Source organism: Gouania willdenowi, chromosome 12, assembly GCF_900634775.1.
Source record: "Gouania willdenowi chromosome 12, fGouWil2.1, whole genome shotgun sequence".
NCBI lineage: Eukaryota > Metazoa > Chordata > Actinopteri > Blenniiformes > Gobiesocidae > Gouania > Gouania willdenowi.
Genome location: NC_041055.1, coordinates 3321042 through 3343703, shown reverse-complemented (window position 1 = coordinate 3343703; position 22662 = coordinate 3321042). Strand labels below are relative to the sequence as shown.

Genomic DNA, 22662 nt, shown 5'->3' with positions numbered 1-22662 from the left:
TTAGTTGAATGTACTGAATGCGGCCTGAAAGGTAAGATTTAAACCAGTTGAGCGCGGTGTGTGATGCCAATAGAGAGAAGTCTGTCGAGGAGGTTGGTGTGTGAAATGGTATCAAAGGCCGCACTCAGATCAAGCAGGATGAGGATGGATAGGAGACCAGAATCAGATCGTTGGCTATTTTGAGTAGGTCTTTTACTGCTATGGAGTGGGTGGAACTGTTCATAAAGATTATTGCAGGAGGGGTGAGTATGAAGCTGTGAGAACTAAGGACAAGGTTTCCGCTCCCAATGCATCGTGGGTTGGTTGAATGTGGTTGCTATGTGCTAATTGCTATGCTAAACGTGTGGGACTGGTGGATACACGCTAAGCTAACCAAACGTGTGGGACTGGTGGCTACATGAACAATGATTGAAAAAGACAGAAAATGACAGAAACTGAAGTAACTTTAAAAAAATGAAATAACAAAATCACAAAAATGGCACCAAACAACCTAAAAAACGAAAGATATTCTCACAAAAATACATCTAAAGGACACAAGACGGGAGCACACACACACAAAATCACACAAAAACAACTTAATTTCAGTTGATAACAACAAACTACGAGTGCTAGTGGCGTTACGGAAGGAGACGGGCTTGTAATCGGAGGGTCATTGGTTCGATTCCAAACTGGGCCATCATTGTGGGACGTTGTGCAAGTACCTAAACCCTAACTACTAATGTTTTATGTTGCTTTGGAGAACAACCGTCTGATAAATGAAACTATAATCTTATAATCTCGTAAAAGACACAAAGCCAACAAAGCCAGCAAACATGTTAATGTGAGGGTTTAGTCTATCCTAATATCAGAGTTGATCATAGACGTATGTAGGAAGTTACATCAGATTTAGAGTATTTTTACATCCATAAACCAAAGCAAAGCTGTGGAATTCAAAGAGAGGTGCTATAACATATAGTGTAGGTAAATACAGACGTACAGACAATGAGCTCACGTCTGTCTGTCAGTCTTAAATCAGACCCTGTTAAACAGCCTTGGAGCAGAAAGATGGATCCTAATGTGAAAATCAATGTTCCTCCAACACCTCAGAGTTCAGTCGATAAACGGCGTCTTTAAAAGCTCAGAAACCTTTCAACGACACCAGTGCATTTACAGCTGATCCAATCACACTGGGAACCATCAGCCAATCACTGGGAAAGAATGATTCCCATTAAAGTGTAAGAGTCACAGAAACATCGCTCAGCTTTTCCAAAAACATCACTTTCACTTTCAACTCTGTAACATGGGGTTATTTTACAGCTGCTTTCACACTGCCACCTACTGGACAGGAGGATATAGATCTATATGATCAGCATGTGTTTCCAACCAGATAGTCTAATAAAGTCCAGATTTAGTCTAAACCAGTGGTTCTCAACCATTTCAGCCCACGATCCCACAAAATAAAGGTTCCAGAGAGCGGGGACCCTCACTGTAGCTGAAGGTGGTTGAACACAGACATGAACGCTAAAGAACAGTCATGTGGAGACAGGGCCATCTATAAGGGGGAATAAAGGGGAGAGATTTTTGGGGTCCATCCATAAAGTCAGCAAAATGATGGTCCATTGTTCTATGAATCTGTGATAACCACATTTATTTATTCATCTGAATAATATCCACTGTTATCCAGGAAGTTTAGTATTATTTGTGCCATAGTATATAATCATCTTAAATATGTTAATCCTTGTTTTAATCATAAATAAAAATGGGTTGAAAGTGACCAAAAATGGTGGAAAACGTTGTGAAATTGGATTTTCATTTGGTTTAAAGCTGCAAATTAGAATGGCCAAAAACTGAGAGAAAAAGTGTTCAATGTGTCAATATTGGAACAATTAGTAGAAACTATTTGTTTAAACTGGCCAATAATGGGTCAACATATGCAACATTAGGTGGAAAAGTGGTGGAAAGGGTTTATAAGTGGTGTTAATGCCTTGAAAGTGGAAAAAATGTGCAGAAAAGGCATTGTAATTGGCAGAAATGGGGGTAATGTTGCAAGAATGCATTAAAAAAAGTAATAAATATGACATGAAAAAGTTATAAAAATCGGTAAAAATATGTCTAGTTTGGTGTAGTTGCAGAAGAATTGTATTAATGAGCAAAAATGGGCTCAAATTGTTCTTAGTTTCTGGAAGGCATCCGGCAACCCCCTCCCAATGTATGGCAACCCTGAACGGGGTCCTGACCCTGAGGTTGAGAATCCCTGGTCTAAAGTATGATAAAAGTTTGATTTGTTCTTGTCCTTTGTCATAGACGTATAAATAATAAATCAGTTTCTAAATGAACATTAACCTGCAGCTGTTTAGTGTAAAGATTAAAACATCTCCACATCTTTCAGGGCCATTCTCTGACAGTCTGTGCTGTGGCCGTTTCACATTCCTTCCATGTATGTTGATGTTTTCGGCTGCTCTTGTTGTTGGTTCTAAAAGAAGAACTCAGTAATATGCTGTTATCAGATGATGATGATGACGATGATGATGATGACTCATATTTTCTCCCAAAACGTATCGCGTCCTCAGCTGGTATAAGAGCTAAAGTTCAAACGCACCATGTGACCTCACTTTTCTCCTGACCAGGTCAAAGGTCAGAGGTCATCCAGCCTCCCAAGGTCACGGTGCATCAACATGGAAGCGGAGTTAATCCAATCTGCACACAGCACAGCAGAGAGGGGGCGGGGCTAATCGAATGAGCGGCGCATTGAAGCCACAAAGTATTTCCTGCAGATTTAATGGATACTAAAGACTCATCACAGGAGAGGTCAGCCGCGGCAACATCTCCATAATCGATGAGACCAGGCCGCTCGGCAACAGAGAAACAGAGAGAGGGAGGAGTGTATGAAGAAGCTCCGCCCCTCCCACATCCTTTTCATTATCCAACACCAAAACACGGTAAAGTCCTGTGATGGCATGAATCACACAAAGAACAGCAGAAATAAAGAAAGAAAATCAATCTGTGTGTGTGTGTGTGTGTGTGCGTGTGTGCGTGCGTGTGTGTTTGTTTAACGACGCCCTGTGAAACACTGTGTGATGTGCGAGCTGTAAAAAGCTGCTGATAAAAGCTGAAAGCGCGTCTGCAGTCGCTCATTAAAACAAACAGAAACAACAACAAGGTCGAACAGCAGCACAAACAGATTTCAGCTTTTTTCTCTCATAACCTTTATTTCACCTGAATCACTGAGCGCTGTCGATTAAAGCCTCTTTACCAACGTTGGCAGCACTGGAAATTGTTCAAACACAAGGAAAAGGAAGGGAAACGTCAAACTCTGATGTTTACAGAAAGACTGAAGTCACCTCAATAGTCAGAGCACTCATACTGTGGTTCTCAACCTTTTCAGCCCGCAACCCCCAAAATAAAGGTTCCGGGGACCCCCACTGTATATCCACTGTTATCCAGGAACGTTTATTATTATTTGGTCCACAGTATATAGTCATCTTAAAGATGTAAATCCTTGTTTTAATCTGAAATAAAATTGGTTGAAAGTGACCAAAAATGGTTGAAAAGGTGGTGAAATGGGATTCTAAAAAACACAGAAATTGGTTAAAAGTTACAAATTAAGACAGAAAAGGTGGTTAAAAAAAAAAAGGTTCAAAGTGTCAATATTGGCTTCAACGTGGTAGAAATGTGGTCGGGGTAATGTAATTAATAATGTAATGAAATGGGCACAACAAATCGTGAATGTGGTTAAATTGGAAAAAAAATAAGCATGAAGTGGCAGAAATGGGAATGTGATTGCAAAAATGCATTAAAAGGAGAGAAAATATGGCAAGAAAAAGTGATAAAAAATAGGTTAAAATATGTCTATTTTGGTGTCGTTGTGGATAAAGGGTAAAAATAATCAAAAATTGGCTCAATGGCGTCAATATTGGCGTAAAAGTGTCAAATAATAGGCATTACAAATTGTGAATGTGGCAAAAATATGCATGTGGTAGAAAAGAGGGTAAAAGTGACAATAATGGGTCATCATGTGCAACATTAGGTGTAGGGTCCTATAAAATCCACGTTAACAGATCCGCGGAGGGAATCACGGAATCAACCAATGAAATGGACAAAATCGGGATGAAACGCCATCGCCGTGAGGCAAAGGACATTTTTTTATGAGGAAATGTTTCCGGGGACCGCTCATTAGGTGCACCGCCCACCCCCCCCTCCCATCCTGGCCACTTCAAACACCATCTAAACTGCCAAAAAACGAAGCAAATCATCACTGACTCCTAAATATAGAGCCGACCAGTGCCCGCTTAACTTTGCTGTGCCTGTGAAGCTCCGACATATTCTTGTGTAGCGCAGCGGCGCCCCGTGTATACATGAGCAGTTTTACCTGCTCAGAGTGTTTGAACAACATCTCATCAGAGCTACAGAAGATCTGTGGATAAAGTTATTCTGTTGTTGTTGATGAGACCATCGATACCAGGGATCGTAGAGTCTAAACATCGTAGGTTAATGATAACTCTTGATACTGTAAAATATTCTGGCCCCTAGTGATGAAATAAGGGATGCATTCTTGCGTCCATTTATTTTTGTGTAATCATTACAGTCTGGAATGATGTTCTCAAGATTATTAAAATGAAGTTGATTTAAATGAAGTTTTATCAAAACATAAACAACAAACCTGCTCAGATTCAGTAAATAATTGATCTCTGAGAGGGAAGATGATGACATTAATGCTGTTCTCATACATCTTTATATGACATATTATAATAATTAAAAAGGAGCAGTCAGAATAATCTAGGTCAGTACGGCCTATATCTACCTACCTATAGCTGGATATACCTGGAGACACCTGCTGTGTGTGGTGTGTGTGTTAGCAGGTGGAGTTCTATCACTTTAATTAGATCAGCTGTGGCTATAGAACTCATGAAAGCCTCTGTTTGTGTTCCCGGAACGTCAGACGCCACCAAACACCATGTTTGGACTACAGCTTTGTTTAGGTCAGGGGGGTTCCACCTACAGCACCAGGAACCATTGTGGATTTGGTTCTATTGAATAATAGTCACCCTGTGGTGGTTTGTTGATGTCTGTGTTTCTACCACACGTATTGAAATCCAAGAACACCCACACACACACACACACAGAGAGAGAGAAAGACATTATTATTATTATTATCAATGATGTTATTATTAGTAATATGAATTATATTATTATTATTATTATTATTATTGATGTTGTTATTATTAGTAAAAGTAGTATAATTATGAGAAGTATCAAATATGTTATTATATTATTGATGTTATTTATTATTAATATTAGTATTAATTATGTTATATTATTATTATTATTATCAATGATGTTATTATTAGTAATATGAATTATATTATTATTATTATTATTATTATTATTGATGTTGTTATTATTAGTAAAAGTAGTATAATTATGAGAAGTATCAAATATGTTATTATATTATTGATGTTATTTATTATTAATATTAGTATTAATTATGTTATTATTAATATCATTATTATTATTGTTGTTATTATTATTATTGATATTATTCATTATTATTAATGACATTATTGATTGTGTTGTTATCACTATTTATGATGTTATTATGATAACCTTCAGTCTCTTCCTGGTGTTAGTGATACGGTCTGTACGTATACAGTCAGTCAGACTGAATATGATGGTAAACGAAGGTCAGGATGACTCGTGGTGTCTGTTCGACTCAGTGACATCACAGCGTCTGTCAGTGAAAAGCTCGTCAGCGCTCAGACGTGTCAGTCTGTGATGGAGTGACACACACACATCACAGCAGGATGTGTGTGTGTGTGTGTGTGTGTGTGTGTGTGTGTGTGTGTGTGTGTGTGTGTGTGTGTTTACACACACGCACACACGCTCACGCACAAAAACATCCCACAGGACGTAACGAGTCGGTGACACAGAGAAACAAACATCTGATGCACCAATCAGGTCACAGATAATAAGCTCCGCCCCCGATGACTCCATTAGGTAGGCCGAGGTCAAAGGTCAGCAACCTACAAACACCAGCAGATCCATCCCATGAATAATATGAATAATAACACACAACAGAGCAAAATGAGCTAGCCTTGGTCTGCTAACTAGTCACTACTCAACGGTAGCTTCAGTATCCCGCTCTGCTTTGTATCTTTCAGAGTTTTTGTGTCATTTTTGGTTGTTTTATGTGTCTTTCAGTTGCTGTTTGGTGGGATTTTAGTTTTTTGTGTGTTTTTGCATAAGATTCATATTGTGTTTCAAAACTTTATTTAATTGTGTGTTTTTAAATGTATTTTTGTTGTTAATATTTGTATTTTCTGAGTTGTAACATTTCACAGACTCTCTCTCAGTGTTACCCTGCACTACTTTAATTCTCCTATTATCCTTGGGGTCAATTTGACCCCATTCAATGTTTATCCTTCAATAAATTATAGTTGACTTTGGGTTTTTTTGCTTCATATTTCATGACTTTTCCTAATTTGATGAATACAATTGATGAAAAAAAACACATTGTATTTTTTCAATGTGCTGAACACATATTGCATGCATTGGTGTTCCTCTGGGGTCAATTTGACCCCAAGCGGTTTTAGCAGTGTAAAACTGAAACATTTGAATGAATTAATATGGTTCAGTCTGTGAGTCATGAATGTGCGCCCCAACTTTGGATGAAAGATTTTCAAAACACACTAACTCGCTTTTAAAAGTTTGTCCTGATGGTGGCGCTAGAGAACAGGTTAAGGTTTTCATTATCAAGGGCTTATTAATGTATTCAACAAATAAACAAAGTGACTGACACACAAACTTGGTCAACAATTTTATAAAAATAATTTTCTGGAGACAAAGATATCTGGGGTCAAATTGACCCCAAGGGTAAAATGTGTCAATAATATTTGAGAATAACAGGAGGATTTTATGATCTTATTATTTGAATATGTTTCCTGCATTTTTATTCAATATTTAGTTGACTAGCATTCTCCTAGAGAGGGTTAAGTCAAGATTGTAACAAAAAGCACATAACGTTAATAGGCTATAAATAAAGTCCTGTTAAACCATAATTGTTTCACTGATTCAGTTGTGTTTTACGTGCATTTACCTTATACAATAGAATAAAATAATTTACTGCTATTTTTAAACCTGGTGATTTATTTTACTTAACCCTCGTGTTGTCCTCGAATATTACTAAACACATTTTACCCTTGGGGTCAATCTGATAAATTAATTCTAATTTAAAAGCTTGTCCTGATGGTGGCGCTAGAGAACAGGTCATGGTTTCATTATTAAGGGTTTATTTATCTATTCAACAAATAAACAATTTTCTGGAGTGTAATATGTGTGTAATATTTATATATAATAGGAGGTTTAAACTAGAGTTGTGTGTTTTCTGTGTCCATGTTAACTGATGACAGACTTCTGAGCACAACCAGCTAACGCTCAGACTCAGTCACCAGTTAACACGATCACCAGCTGGTTTCTAACACCACTGGAGTCACTCAACAGTGCAACGATGTTGTTATAAATTGTGTCTCTGATTGTCTGTGTGTATTTGTGTGCGTGAGTGTGTGTATTTTCCACAGCTCTCCATTGTTTTAATTTCATTAAATTCCTGATGCACTTTATTGGCTTTTTAGTGTCTCATGGGTGTGTGTATGTGTGTGTGTGTGTGTGCTCCACTCTGACCTTTCCTCTTTATCTGCTGCTTTTTATTTTCCCGCTGAATGCTGTCCGTATGTTTTGCTAATAGCGGTAATAACTCCTGTTTTATTGCTGGACGGATGCATTTCCATAAAAGCTGCTGTGGCGACTCTCTAACGCACTATTTGCATAGAGATGAATTACGGCCAGCGCCTTGACGTGACTTTTAAAATATGATTGAGGAGGTTATTATTGCTGCACTGTGATTCGTGTTAACAGGTTATTTTAGCGCGGCTAGTGCTAATAAAACCCCCCAACAAAGGGCCGAGGTGAGCAGGGCGTTGGTTTCATTGCTGAAGGTGCTCATTTAGTCATTACTTAACCCTCCTCCTCCCGCTGGGCGCCGGCCATCCTTCATGGAGGCCGTGACCGACGCTCGGCTCATAATTAATCACCGCCGTTTGTCTGCGTGTCACTCAGAAGGTCTTCCTCCTGCAACATGTCTTTATCTGTTCCCCCTCAGGATCACAAGGGACGTTCTCCTGTTTCTGATAAACAAACAAATCAAAGAGAAGAAAGACCATTGGAATACAAAAGATCTCAATTACACTCTGTTGGGTATTCAGGATTAGTTAGAAAATAAACAAGTTTATCATTTTTATTATTATAAACTGACGAACACCATCCTGTTTTGTTTCATTATGTCATGTTATTAGGGATGTAACAATTAATCGTACGGCAGTTAAAAATCACTTCTATTAATTCTTCTCTTGTTTGAACTACGCCACTCACACGTGACGTGAGTGTCAGCGCCAGGCGTGGCCGGCCCAGCCTATACGCAGACTAAGCGGCTGCTTACAGCCCCCAACCTGGCAACCCCACTTGCATGTTACTGGTACTGCTGTGTACTGCGCACATCAAAACTGCAGGGCAAATTTCCAGTAATCTATCCAACCACGCATTTGTTTGTAATTACAAACTGGCAACCTAGAGAGTGACGTTGGACCTGACCTTGTCACGATTGGTCAGCTCATTGTAAGCAAGTAACATGGAAGAGAATACCTGATACACACAACAGCACTCGTCATGTCGAAGATAATTTATCCGTGCAGAAGCATCTACTCACCTTCTACTCTTAAACATGTTCATAAATGATTCCTTACCGCTTTAGCACCGAAAGAATATCTGTAATATTACGTGAAAATCTGTAAAAGTCACGTTTTTCTATTAGCTCTGTCTGCTAGCATTAGCATCTCTTCTTCACTGCTAGAATATCTGCATGCCAACCGACCACTGGGTTACCAGTGCCCTCTGCTGTTCCAAACAAATATCGGATGTAAATACAGTACACTGACTTTTAAGGCACAAAATACATTTTCAGTTGCACTTTAAAAAAGAAAAATAACTATTATGCCGTTTTGCATTGTTTACTATAGAACCAGAATTTAAATTAATAGGCTTCTTCTTCATTTGTATTATTCATTTATTTATTTCATTTAAGATTAATTTTTAGTTAAATTGCATTGTTTTGAATAGTTTATCAAGGGATTCTTTTGACAATGAAAGATAAAGGAAAATAGTACAGAATTTTCTAGTTTTTTTTCAGAAAAAATAAAGGAATAATTTTCAGTCATCATTTGTCTACAGTCTCATTTTGTAAAATCAATCGTGAGCGAATCGCATCGTGAACCCAGTATCGCGAATCAAATCGTATCGGGAGTTGAGTGAATCGTTACATCCCTACATGTTACACTGCAAAGAACGTGTGACATCATTGTGCTACAGTATCTTATGCTAGGTTAGTGGTTACAGTGCATTAGGTTAAGTTATGCTGCATTATGTTACATGTTACAGTACATGTACCTTATGTTGTATTAATATTTGTCTTGTTAGGTTATGTTACATGAACATTATGGGCTGCTGACACCGTTAATGTGTAAAAGTGTGAGATTATATAATATTAATCCATGGGATGATAAACGGACAGCGCTCTGATCAGTTTCACTTTATTACAGCACAGACGTGTTTCTATTCAGGTAGACCTCCTCCATTTATCACACACACACTGGGATGAGAGCACACTGTTTCCCTGTAGTATGTTATGATGTCACTATAGCGTATGTACAGTATGTATGAATGAATGAGTTGATCCATCCGTACATACAGTACATCAGCTGACTGTAGATCAGTTCATCAGATGTAAATCTACATCTTGATTGGTCAGGAGGCGGGACTTTAGTACTCTCTCAGATCTGATCCACATGACCAGGTTAGCCGTTCAGCATCAGTTACCGTGGTGATTTACCCCGTTAAAAAGTTGACACAGAATAAAATATAATTGTATTTGTTCTGCTATATTACATTACATAATATACTATGAAAGTTAAGTTACACTGCATTGTTTATCATGTTATTTTATGTTTGTCACGTTACGCTTTGTGTTTGTTTGATGTTATGTTGATGTCTTATTTAAGCTACATTACATGAAGTAAGTTAGATTGCATTATGTTGCTCTGCGTTTATGTTATGCTATAAAAAGTTATGTTTTTACAACATTATATCTTGTGTTATTTTACCGTACATTATGTTATGTTATGCATAATGGTTCTTTTTTTGTCTCCCCTTCAATTTGTTTCCTGGTACATTTACATGTAATTAGATTTGTTACGAGATTTATATATATTGTATGTATCTCAATAGAAATACAGATCGATACGCCACTAAAGTAACTAATACTGAAAATGTTAGCATCAGTCTTGGTTATTGAGGGTTTCCTGACACGTTGGGTAGTTTGTGTGTGTGTGTGTGTGTGTGTGTGTGTGTGTGTGCAGCACTGTTATCTCTCCTCTCAGAGCAGACAGAGTCGTTCAGAGGATCATGTCACTGAACGTGTTTCCACCTGTGAAACATCATTAAAGCAGATTATGTGTGAATACACAGATTAATCTCACCTGAACACAGTAGACACAACAATTAGCAGCTCTGTGTTGTCAGTGAGCCGTGAAGCTCAGAGCTGCTTATCACCACACCGCAGGCCCACACACACACACACACACACACACACACACACACACACGTAATCTACTGTCAAACACGCAGAGGTGAGAAAACATCAATGGGTTCTTTGTGAGGGTCGACAGCCCCAGAGGGAGCTAACAACATGCTAACAGGTGGAACTTCATGCTAACAGGTTGCACTAACAACATGCGAACAGATGGAACTACATGCTAACAGGTGGCGCTAACAATAAGCTAACAGGTGGGGCTAACAACATGCTAACAGGTGAAATTACATACTAACAGGTGGAGCTAACAGGTGGAACTTCATGCTAACAAGTGGAGCAAACAACATGCTAACAGATGGAACTACATGCTAACAGGTGGAGCAAACAACAAGCTAACAGGTAGAGCTAACAACATGCTCACAGGTGGAGTGCACAACATACTAACAGGTTTAGCAAACATGCTATCAGGTGGCGCTAACAACATGCTTACAGGTACAGCTCCATCCTAACAGGTTAACAGATGAAGTTAACAACATGCTAACAGGTGGAGCTAACAACTATCAACATGCTAATAGGTGGAGTGAACAACATGTTAACAAGTGGAGCAACAGGCTAACAGTTGGAGCTAACAACACATAGGTGGAGCTATAAACATGCTAACAGGTGAAGCTACATTTTAACAGGGCTCTCAAGTTTTGAACTCAGTTCAGAGTGAGTCTTTAGCTGCAGTGGTGGTTTGGGTAAAATCTGATAAAAGTCACATACATTCATACATATAAAACAATTTACTTAGCATTTAACATTTCTTAGTGCAGGTGTGCCTATCTTTTGTGTGTGTGTGTGTGTGTGTGTGTGTGTGTGTGTGTGTGTGTGTGTGTGTGTGTATGTGTGTGTGTGTGTGTGTGTGTGCGTGTGCGTGTGCGTGTGTGTGTGTGTGTGCGTGTGGTTAGTGTTGTTTATTGTAGGTGTTAAGGCGCTAACCTTTCCTGTTTGTGGTTGGGGTGACACAGGGGAGATACTGTCCAGGGCCGGAGGCTGCTTCTTCTCCAGGATTACCTCCCGTAGACCTCACGCTCGTTAAAGATGGAATGTTGTAGAAGGAACAGGTCGTTTTGCTGTTGGAGTTATAGCTGCACTTTATTGACAGGTTGCATTATATAAGATAACATAAGACTCCCTACCTGTCCCGGCCGCCGTGTCGGACTCTACTTATAGGCACGCATACACATCTGTCCTCCGTGGGCTCACTCTTGCACGCAAGCACGCGCATTACCCGCGCATGTGCACCCACTCCGTCACTCACATCCATGCACTGAGCTGCCTGATCTAAAACCCATTCAAGCCAGACACATCTCTGGTAATTCATCTGCTGTGAGATATACATGCGAGTGTCTTACACCCAATGCGTGAGACTTGAGAGCGTAACATGTGGAGCAGCATACTAACAGGTGGAGCTAACAACATACTAACAGGTGGAGCTAACAGCATGCTAACAGGTGGAGCAGCATACTAACATGTGGAGTTACACGTTAACAGGTGGAACTAATGACATGCTAACAGGTGGAGCAGCATACTAACAGGTGGAGCAACATGCTAACAGGTGGAATTACACGTTAACAGGTGGAACTAATGACATGCTAACAGGTGGAGCAGCATGCTAACAGGTAGAGCAGCATACTAACAGGTGGAGTTACACATTAACAGGTGGAACTAACAATATGCTAACAGGTGGAGCAGCATACGAACAGGTGGAGCAACATGCTAACAGGTGGAACAGCATGCTAACAAGTGGAGTTACACTTTAACAGGTGGAACTAACGACATGCTAACAGGTAGAGCAGCATGCTAACAGGTGGAGCTAACAACATGCTAACAGGTGGAGCAGTATGCTAACAGGTGGAGCTAACAACATGCTAACAGTTGTGTTTTTAGACTAGTTTTGTGTATTTTTGGTGTCGTGTTATTGTTGTTGTTTTGTGTGTTTTTCTGTGCAGCGTCTGTTTCACATTCCTTCCAAACATGTTTTGTATCTTACCATAAATTTTTGTGTTCCATGAAAAGGTGACAGTAAATGTGTAGAATAGTAAATCTGCTGGGGATAGGTTTACCCTTCACATTTGAACACATACTCAACGGTGCTATTTCTGCAGTGCTTTTGGGCGTTTGTGTGGTTTTAATGTTGAATAATAAAATCTCAACATTTTTCAATTTACCATATTTATATCTCAATATATAACCTTTAACAAATATAATGAAACAACATCCAACTGTTTGTATTGTAACATCACCTGTGTTCCCTCCAGGTCTTCCAGGGCCTTTTCCAACCGTCTGTGCCGCGGCCGTTTCATACCAACATGTTTTCTATCTTTCCAGGTGAAGGAGAAACAAACCTGAAGCTTTTTTCTCGTCCTTCTGATGTTGAGCTGCTTCGTAGCGACGCTCGCTGCCAACACGTTCACATCCTGTCGGCGCCGGCTGGCAGCGGCGTCGAGCAGATGCTCCGGTTGGTCCCTGAGGGCCCAGGCTATGTTTCTACACCCGTGACACGTGAAGGCGATGTTTTCTCCACCTGCAGTGACTCCGAGCTCGTTAACTCCTCCTGGAGCAAAGACCAACATCCGTCTGCATCACAGACATCAGAGACATTCCAACGCAGGAGATTCCCATCAAAACAGCTTCACTGAGATTTAAAAACATTATAATGACATAACAGACAGGAAGTATTCAGTAGAACAAAGTTTATTTAAAAAGAAAGAATAAAAACCTTTGATAGAGAAAAACATGACATCATATTACATCAGCTCCACATGAAATACAGTGTTTTTATGTTGCGTTAGGTTGTGTTGTCATGTGATGATCATCTCTATGCATACCTGATTAAAACAAATTTAATTAAGCTAAATTGAGAAATAAACTCAAGTTTTCACAACTTTTATCACTAAAAGGTGAAATTCTCAAAGCTTTTATCCTGATCTGCTAATTTGGTTAAATCAAGATTTAATCTAAAATCACATTAATCTAAGTTTACTATAATATCCTGTTAAACCATAATTGTTTCACTGATTCAGTTGTGTTTTACATGCATTTACTTTATACGATAAAGCAGAATAAAATCAGTTTACTGCTATTTTTAAATTGTGTTTTAATTAAGGTTAATTAAGAAATAAACTCAAGCTTTTGCAACTTTTATCACTAAACAGTGAAATTCTGAAAGCTTTTAACCTGATCTGCTAATTTGGTTAACTCTCCAGTTATCATGTGGGTCAATTTGACCCCATTCAATGTTTATCATTCAAAAAAATAATAGTTTACTTCTTTTTTGGCTTTTTTTTTTCTTGTCTCCAAATGTTAACACTGTATGTCGTGCAATCTTTTCACAACAGCAATGCATGTTTTATTATTGCAATTACATAAATAAATGTATTGTATTGCATAATTGTGACCATCACCAGGTCTCCCTAAGGATGGGCAAGAAATACTTTATTAAAGGGAGGATATGAAAAAAAGAGAGGGTAGTGTTACACCTCGGTGAGGGGGAAGGGAACAGGGAAGAGGGAGTCAGGGTAGGACAATGGAAGGTGTGGGGTCAATTTATTTAATCCTAATCCCAATCCTAATTTGATTGGTACAGTTGATTAAGCACAACATTTTAATGCTGATCCATACAAAATTAGACCAAGGGCCACATGTGGCCCCCGGGCCACCAGTTGACCATGACCATTAGCTCGTTGGACGAACAAGTTCAAAATATTGATTATGTTACATGAATTGATACATTATGTTATGTTCATGTTAACTTATTGTAAGTTTTTGGAAAAGTAAAACACTAAAAAATACTTTTCTTCAAAGAAATTTTAAGCAAATTCTATATGAAGTGTGTGTGCGTATGCATGTGCATGTGTGTGTGTGTGTGTGTGTGAGTGATCATTTCTCGCTTCAGTCGACTGACAGCGAATCACTTCCCATAAATAAATGATGAAGATGAAAAATAAATGAGTTTGTTTCAGCGCTAAAATCAGACGTCTGCAAACGTCCCTTCAGTTTTCTGCTTCTTTGCTCTCACATCCAATGGAAACACCATTAATTTATCGTTTTTAGTTTCACACACACACACACACACACACACAGGCTGAGCTACAGCTTCATGATCAAATGAGCACATGCAAACCCACAACCTTTAAGATGAGCAGCAGCTTCAACCTTTGCCGTATTTCTTTGATTTCATTTCAAGCTGCACTGACGACAAAAAAATAACGTTTCTAAGGTTAAACTTTGCATTGAGACTTCACTGTTTCTCAACCTGTGGTTCAGATCCCCTGGAGGATCCACGAGGGCTTTCCACAAGGTCCATAAAATGAACTATTATTCTAAACTCTATAAATAGTCTCTCATTAATAATGGTTGAATAGATCTCTGTACCACGTCCAAAAACACTCATCATTAGAGATTATTATTAGGAATCCTTCAGTTGTTGTTAAACACATTTCAAAATAAAAGAATTACTAAATGCTCATTGGCTGAATATGAATGTAAAGAAAAAAACATGAGCTCAGTTTGATCAATTTTAATATAAAGCCACTTCAGTTTATCTCTTTAATGATGTTTAGTCACTGTTTTTGTATGATATTAATGTTGTTTTAAATATTTTAAATGTAGTTATTTGACAAAGTGAAAGTAAAGAATGAGCCTTTTGTCTCTTTTTGTAAGGGAATAAAAAAAAAGTGCTGCTCAATCACTTTACACATTTATTATTCTGGATTGTTTGACATTGTTTTTCATTTGAAAGTCATCACCAGACGTTAAAACTGATAGTTTTAAAAACTCCTTGACCTTAAAACAAAATTTGGCCTTATTCTATTTTAATTTATTTTTTGAATGTGCAAAAATACCAACAGAACAGTTTGTGATGTCAGTTTAATGTTCGACTGCAGAGGAGAGTTCATGATGTTGTAATAAAAAAAAATTGTCATTTTTGTGTGTTTTATGGAGCAGAGTTCATGTGAAGGGCTGCTTTTAATTGATTTGTATACTTGTGATTAATATTTATATATTAAGTGTGTACTCAAAGAGCGGATCTTAAAAAAAAAATTATGAAAGAACCAAATGTAAATAAAAAATGTCAATAAATAAACATTATTATTATTATTATTATTATTATTATTATTATTATTATTATTATTATTATTTAAATCTATTTCAGCAGAGGTTTGAAGTTAAAACGATGTAAGAGAGAAAAAAGGGGAAGGAAAAAAAAAAAACCCCCAGTGGTAATAAATCAAAGTGCTTTTATTTTTCGTTCTGCTCCATTTTTTCCTGCTCGTGACTTTTTTCCTCTCCGTGTGATTTTGTGATTTTCGGGCTCAGACACCCGAAACCGTCCGTGATGGATGATCGCCGCTCCGCTGCGTCTCAATCACGGGCGGAGTGGCAAAAAAAAACATTAGAAATAAATACTAAATAATAACTCATAAATGTTAGTCATCCCAGCGGGGGACCCGGATGATGTGTTTTTCTGGCCCTCGGGTGTGAAATCAAGTTTAAGCAGGGAATGAAACGCAATGATGCGTTTCATTCCCTGCTTAAACTTGATTTCACTGTTAATAACTATTCACTGTTAATAACTATTAACAGTGAAAGTTAATAATTATTAACATCATTAATAATTATTAACATCATTGATAATTATTAACATCATTTTTTTTTAAATGATCCGATTATATCATGGCATTAATAAAATGTTCTAACACGAGATAAATTACTGATTTAGTTTTATGAATGTAATCATTGTGATTTTCTGTAATGACTGTTATATTTTTTTCATTTTTGTTGTATTTAAGGGACTTTTTCGTTTCGTTACATTTAAAAAAATATATATAAAATACGTACACATTTAGTTTTTTGTTCATTTCTTGAAACTGTGTTTTTTCTGCATTTTACTCACAAAAAAGTTTTAATAAATCGAATTACAAGGATTTTGTGGCAGCAAACACACAAAATCTTTTTTTAAACGCAAGCTAAAAACCTATTTATTCAGTCTGGCTTTTATGTAGTGCTTTATGATTTAAAAATAATACATTTTAAGGTTCTTATCCTTTCTTTAATGCTAATTTTAATGTTTTATATTTTAAAAATGGTTCCATTTTCTGCTTTGTTTCTTTTTAATTTCTGACTTTTTCTTATTTTATCATCATTTTAATTATTTTTACTAAATTATTTTACTGTGTGCATTCAATCATATCTTTCTTAATCATGTCTTTCTTATTTTTAACTTTTGTCAATCACATAAGCAAATTCTGTGAAGACAGGTGCTATAGTTTGATTGATTGACTGAACAATCTAATTGAATATTCACAACACCAACGTTTATTTAAGATAATAATGATTATTATTATTATTATTATAATAACATGTTTGATATGTTTTATCGGACACCATGAATAAACGAAACCTTTAAATGATTTATTCTCTTTACATTTCTATGTCGAACTGTGTAAAAATCAGCTTTAAAACACATCATTAACCAATGAAAGTGTCACAGAAATCAAACTTTAGACGTTTTTATTAAATAAAAGTGCATTAACATGAACCCGCGGGATACACAACTGCGCAGGCGCCACTCACTCAACAGCTGAAAGCCTATAAATAAAAAGGAGTCGATGGTTCGCTTTTGTTTCCGGGGGCTCGTGATCAGTATTATGTACAGGTGGTGGTGCGTTCAGGGTCCCGCCTTCCTGAGGCCTTCACGGTCCGTTTTCAGTTCGTTCAGGAGGCGGATTTCATTAGAAACCGGAAGGTCGGTACAAAAGGGACGTATTCACAGCGGGGAGGGGGCGTGGCGTGGGGTGGGGCGGGGCTGTTCGTTACTGTCAGTGCCCGATCCTTTCACTGGCCTGATCTTTTCGGATTCTTTCCACGCATGCGCGCAGTTTACGTCACTTCCTCTACTCGCAATTTTTACGACAGAGCTCCTGGGACGTGATAGTTGAATGTAAACCGACCATACGACGTTTGTTTAATATTTTAATAGTACGCAAATATGTGACTGTTTTTGTTGTGTTTATAATTGTTAATTCAAAAAAAAAAAAGACAAAAAGAAAAAAACACCGCAAGTTGATAAATACAAAACACGATACATGACATTGACAATTAAAAATCAAACAGAAATGTGATTCCTTGGACCTAAGAAATAATGGTAATTGTCTTCTACTACTGCTGTCTGACTGTTCGATGTTAGTGCTGTTGAAAAAGTTGTAAAGCAAAATAAAAATTTTAATTACAAAAAAAAAAAAATCAAACAGAAAAGAAAATATAAACCAAAATGAATTGGAATTCACTCAAAACACAAATTTCTAATTATTTTTAAATAGCAGGGTTTCTGCCTTTTACATAGTACACGAACTGCCGTAAAATAGGCCGACTGGATGTAGACGCGTTTTACGCATGCGTTGAAAGGATCTGAAAGGATCAGGTACATGAACGGATCGGGTACTGACAGTTAATACTGGGGCTTATTTACAGGTGACTGAGGAAGAGGAGGATGAAGGTGGGGGGGGGGGGTCTAGGAGCTGTCGGTCTCGGAGTGCAGCAGCGCGGCTCCCGGCGTGTGTTTGCGCATGAGCAGTTGGCTCAGCTTCTCATCGTCAGAGTTCGGGTCCAGAGGTTTGTTGTACTCATCGTCCTCTTCATCAGGGTCTGATCCGTCCTTCAGTCGCTCCGTCTCTGAGTCCTGCTTCTTCTTGGCCGTGGCCATCTCTGCCGCGTGCTTCTTCCTCCACTTGGTTCTCCGGTTCTGGAACCAGACCTAGAACCAGAACACAACCAGAGCCTCCATTCAGAACCACACACAATAATCAACATGTGTCAAACTCAAGGCCCCGGGGCCAAATCTGGCCCTTCAGGATGGGCAACTCTATTACAGTAGGGGCCACAAATGTGATTGTATCTGATCTGAGGGCCACATATCAACATTCATGTCAGCATTCAGAATAATGAGCATTAATACAGGGGGGGAAAGTGTTTTGTCTTTTTTGTCTTTCTCATTTTCATATTTTGTCAGTTTTTAGTAATTTTGTGTTTTTGGAGTTATAATGTGTTTGTGTGTTATTTTGTGTATATTTTCATAACAGTTTCTGCATTTTTGTTGTTGATTTGTGCGTTTTGGGGTGACTTTCTGTTTTGTTTGTGTTTTCTATATTTTTCTGTCATTTTGTGTACTTTTCTTTGGAGCTGTTTGGTAATGTGTTGTTGTTTTTGTTGTGATTTTGTTTGTTTAAGTGGTTGCTCTGTCAGTCTTATGTTTTGAGTCATTTTGTGTATTTTTTTAATTTTTTGTGTACTATGTGTATCATGTTGGGCTTTATTGTCCTTCCAACTTCTTAAATTACAATTTTGGGAGATTTGCTTTGGGGGGGCGCAAATAATTAGACCGAGGGCCATATGTGGCCCCCGGGCCACCAGTTGCCCTTATCTGCTTTAGACCATCTAATTTGGCCCACAGGAGAAAGTTAACAAAAGATGGAAAAAACATTAATGATTGTGTAAATTACCAAATAATTCAGTTGTAGATCTCTCAGCCATTCCAAATACAATAATTTAATGAAACTCCACAATATTTGGAGGATTTTAATTTTCCCATAATTTTTATCACAAATTGTTCAAAGGATTCAATTTTCATGAAATTGTTTCTCAAATTGTCCCAAAATTGAATAAAAATTAGGTACAAAATCAAATTGTTGTACCTTCCATACTTTATGCATCATTTATGTGACAAAATGCAAAGTTAGGGAAGTTATTGTTGAAATTGCTCATTTTCACGCTTAAAATCAAACTGCTTTATATTTGGCCCCTGAACTAAAATTAGTTTAACACCCCTGGACTCATCATTAATACTTTGTTAATCAATATCCCAATGATAATTGGAGAATTTGGAAAACTGAAGATTTGGTTTGTTGTTAATTTCATTTTTTTTAAAAAATCTTTTATCTTTTTTTTTTTTTTAGTAATTTTGTTGCTTTTAAATTTATCTTTAATAATATTATTAAACAGCCTCACCCTCAGATCCAGTTTTGTATCAAACAGATTCAATATATTGTAATGTATGTAATTATGTTATCCTGTCATTTTAATGTAATGTAAATGTATTTCTGTTCAGTGTGTTGTAATTTTGCTGCCTCTTGGCCAGGACTCCCTCGAAAAAGAGGTTTTTAATCTCAATGGGATTTTTTTCCTGGTTAAATAAAGGTGAAATAAAAAAATATTAAATATTATCCTAAAGGAAACTGGAGTTCATTTGGCGTTAAAGCATTTTAGCTCATGGGCCCAAATACCAGAGGTGAAAGTAACTGATTACAAGTACTCACGTTACTGTAATTGAGTAGCTTTTATGGGTTCAAGATTTATTACCAAAAATCAAGTAACAGTACTTCTGTAGATCTATCAGTACTATATTTACACCTCTGCAAATACAGATTTAATGCAGGAAAACGAGAAATTATTGTTTCCTATTGCACTTCTACGTAAACATAAAATACTAAATACGTAAGAAACCGACAATTTTCCAAGAAATAAATGATAGATATCAGTCCAAACGGGATCTTCACTGTAAATTTCCTAGATTTGTGACCAATTTCTATCAAATTATTGGAAATATTATGTCATTATTTGATGAACATTTTGGAAGAAGAGTTTTTTCAACTATGTTATAACATTAAAAATGAATGTTGAGTGTGATTTACACAATGAGTCATTTTACTTTCTCCTGCGGGCCGAAATGAATGCTCCAAAGGGCCGGATTTGGCCCCCGGGCCTTGAGTTTGAGCGTTAAAGCGTCCTGTAGAAACTGCGTTTAATATCAAATGTAAAGTCAGTCGTTAATAAATGTGTAAAGTTACGCTCCAAAAGCAAAAGTCTAAAGATCAGAAAGTGGATCAAAGCGTGTTTCCCAAGCAGAGGCGTGCGGCCCCTACGAGGACACCAGGCTTCGGGTTGTGAGCATTGTTACTCTTTATTGGAGAACAAAAACCAACAAACCTAGAACAATAGAAAGTACATGAGACACTGTGATTTATTTCTAATATTTATGTATTTTTATTTTATTGATTTCTTTTTTTTTTTTGGGGGGGGGGGGGGGGGGGGGTTAGTTGCTTGTAAACATTTAAATCCCACTGATAAACCTGCTGAAAGAAACCCTTAAATAAGAGATCAGAGAGTAAATCTGGGGTTTAAATTTAAAATAAACAAAACACTGTTGATGGAAAAAAAAAAAAAAAAAGCACAAAAACAAGAAGAGCAAAAGAAAAAACAAAAAGATGAGATAATAAATGAGTCAGTGATGATCAGAAACATATTATTAAATGGAATAAATGCTCCTAAATAACACAAAAAAATAATAATGATTACATTGAAATGTTAAAAGATAAAACCTCAGATTGGCTTAAGATTGTTTTTTTAAACATTTTCTACAGATTCATCCTTAAGATATTTATTTTTCTTCATCTTGTCTTTGCTTTTAGTTTGTCTTTCTTCCTTTTCTTCTTTTTTTAAGGCTTGTTAACAGGTCCGGTCACGTGTCACGTTGCTCACCTGTTGTGAATCTGACACGCGGTCACGGGAAGGGCACGCGCCTTCACGGTTAATCACACTCACAAAGTAAAAGCAGCAACAACCAACCCAACTACTTCAAAATAAAAGCGTCGCGTGTGCAATCCATGAAAGACATTTATTTAAATTAATTAATCCAAATAATTTACATGAATTCATTAATTAGTGAAAGAGCTCATCTTGAGAAATCATTTCCTGGTTTCTCCCTTTCACTGTTCGTGTTTTATGTGTTTGTTTGTGTCGTAAATATACGTTTTTATTGCCGACACTTTGGCTAAAGGATATTTAATGAATAAATACACATTATTATTCAGGCCTTTGTTTAAACAACGCATTCATGGTTTTATAATGAATGATATTAAAAATCAACCTGATGTTAAATTTGACCTAAAGTCAATATCTAACATAAAATGATAATATATCAGTTAATAATGTGCCAGAAGAAAGTGTCACAAAACTTTCAAATGAGAGAAGATTAAATTATTTTTCTTAATTCTAAGAAATACATTTTAATATTTTATTTTAAATATTTTTTACATTATTCGTTATTGTGCGTTTATTATTATTATTATTATTATTATTATTATTATTATTATTATTATTATTATTATTATTATTTCTGGTGTAGTATTTTTTATTTTGATGTGAACTCATCAGAGGATTAAAAAATCTATTTTTTTTTTTAAATTACAGATTATTCGTTATTGTCAAATAAATTCATGCTGTGTGCAAACTAATGACTTAAAAATTAATTTCTCTACATTTTAACTTAAAACAGTAACAAATGTGAGAAGCAACACAAAGGCCTTCTTCTTTTTATCATTATTATTAATCTTAATCTTTAATCTTTATTATTTTTCCCAAAATCATTCACAGATTTAGTGACATTTGGTCATAAATTATGTGAAAACTACTAAATCTGCTCATTCACAGAGTTTATTCTGTCTTAACAAAACTAAAAAATAACTAAGAAATGATCCAAATTCATTTAAATATCTTTAAACTAAAATGTCCTAACAGTCACTAATGTAATCTTGTTCTTTATTCTGCATAAAAGCCAGAAACCAAAGCATCCACCTTGTTTCCCTTCAATGGGAGTCCAAATCTGATTATTTCACGACTCACTAATGGTTTTTATTGAAGGATCAGATCTAAATCTGTGTAAATTCAATCCCAACACAAAAGGTGAAACCAGTCCAAACCGCCCTGCTCGTTATTCTGCAGGAAAGTGAAGCTGTAAATCAAATCAAATCACCTTCAAAAAAAGGGAGCTTCATTAAAGCGCGAAGCCAAGTCTGATGCACTGAAATTATTTTTTAGAAATGAATGTAATATTACAGGTAAAATATCATTTTAATGTTGCCTTTTAAAAGACCTGAAAATGACTTTGTTTTAATGGTTTTGCTTTTAAATTCAGGGGAACAGAATAAGCAGGAAAAGCTGCAGCG

The 22662-nt window shown here is 36.8% G+C and overlaps 1 protein-coding gene across 1 annotated transcript in view; it reads right to left on the bottom strand.

Annotated features, from left to right (window-relative positions):
- Positions 1–18089: 18089 nt before the first annotated feature.
- nkx6.1 (NK6 homeobox 1) overlaps positions 18090–22662 on the bottom strand; it is a 7596-nt gene continuing 3023 nt past the window's right edge. The window contains exon 3 of the mRNA XM_028463598.1: positions 18090–18416. Within this exon, the coding sequence (XP_028319399.1) occupies positions 18174–18416 (243 nt within the window). The 3' untranslated portion in view covers positions 18090–18173. The remainder of the gene's footprint in view (positions 18417–22662) is intronic.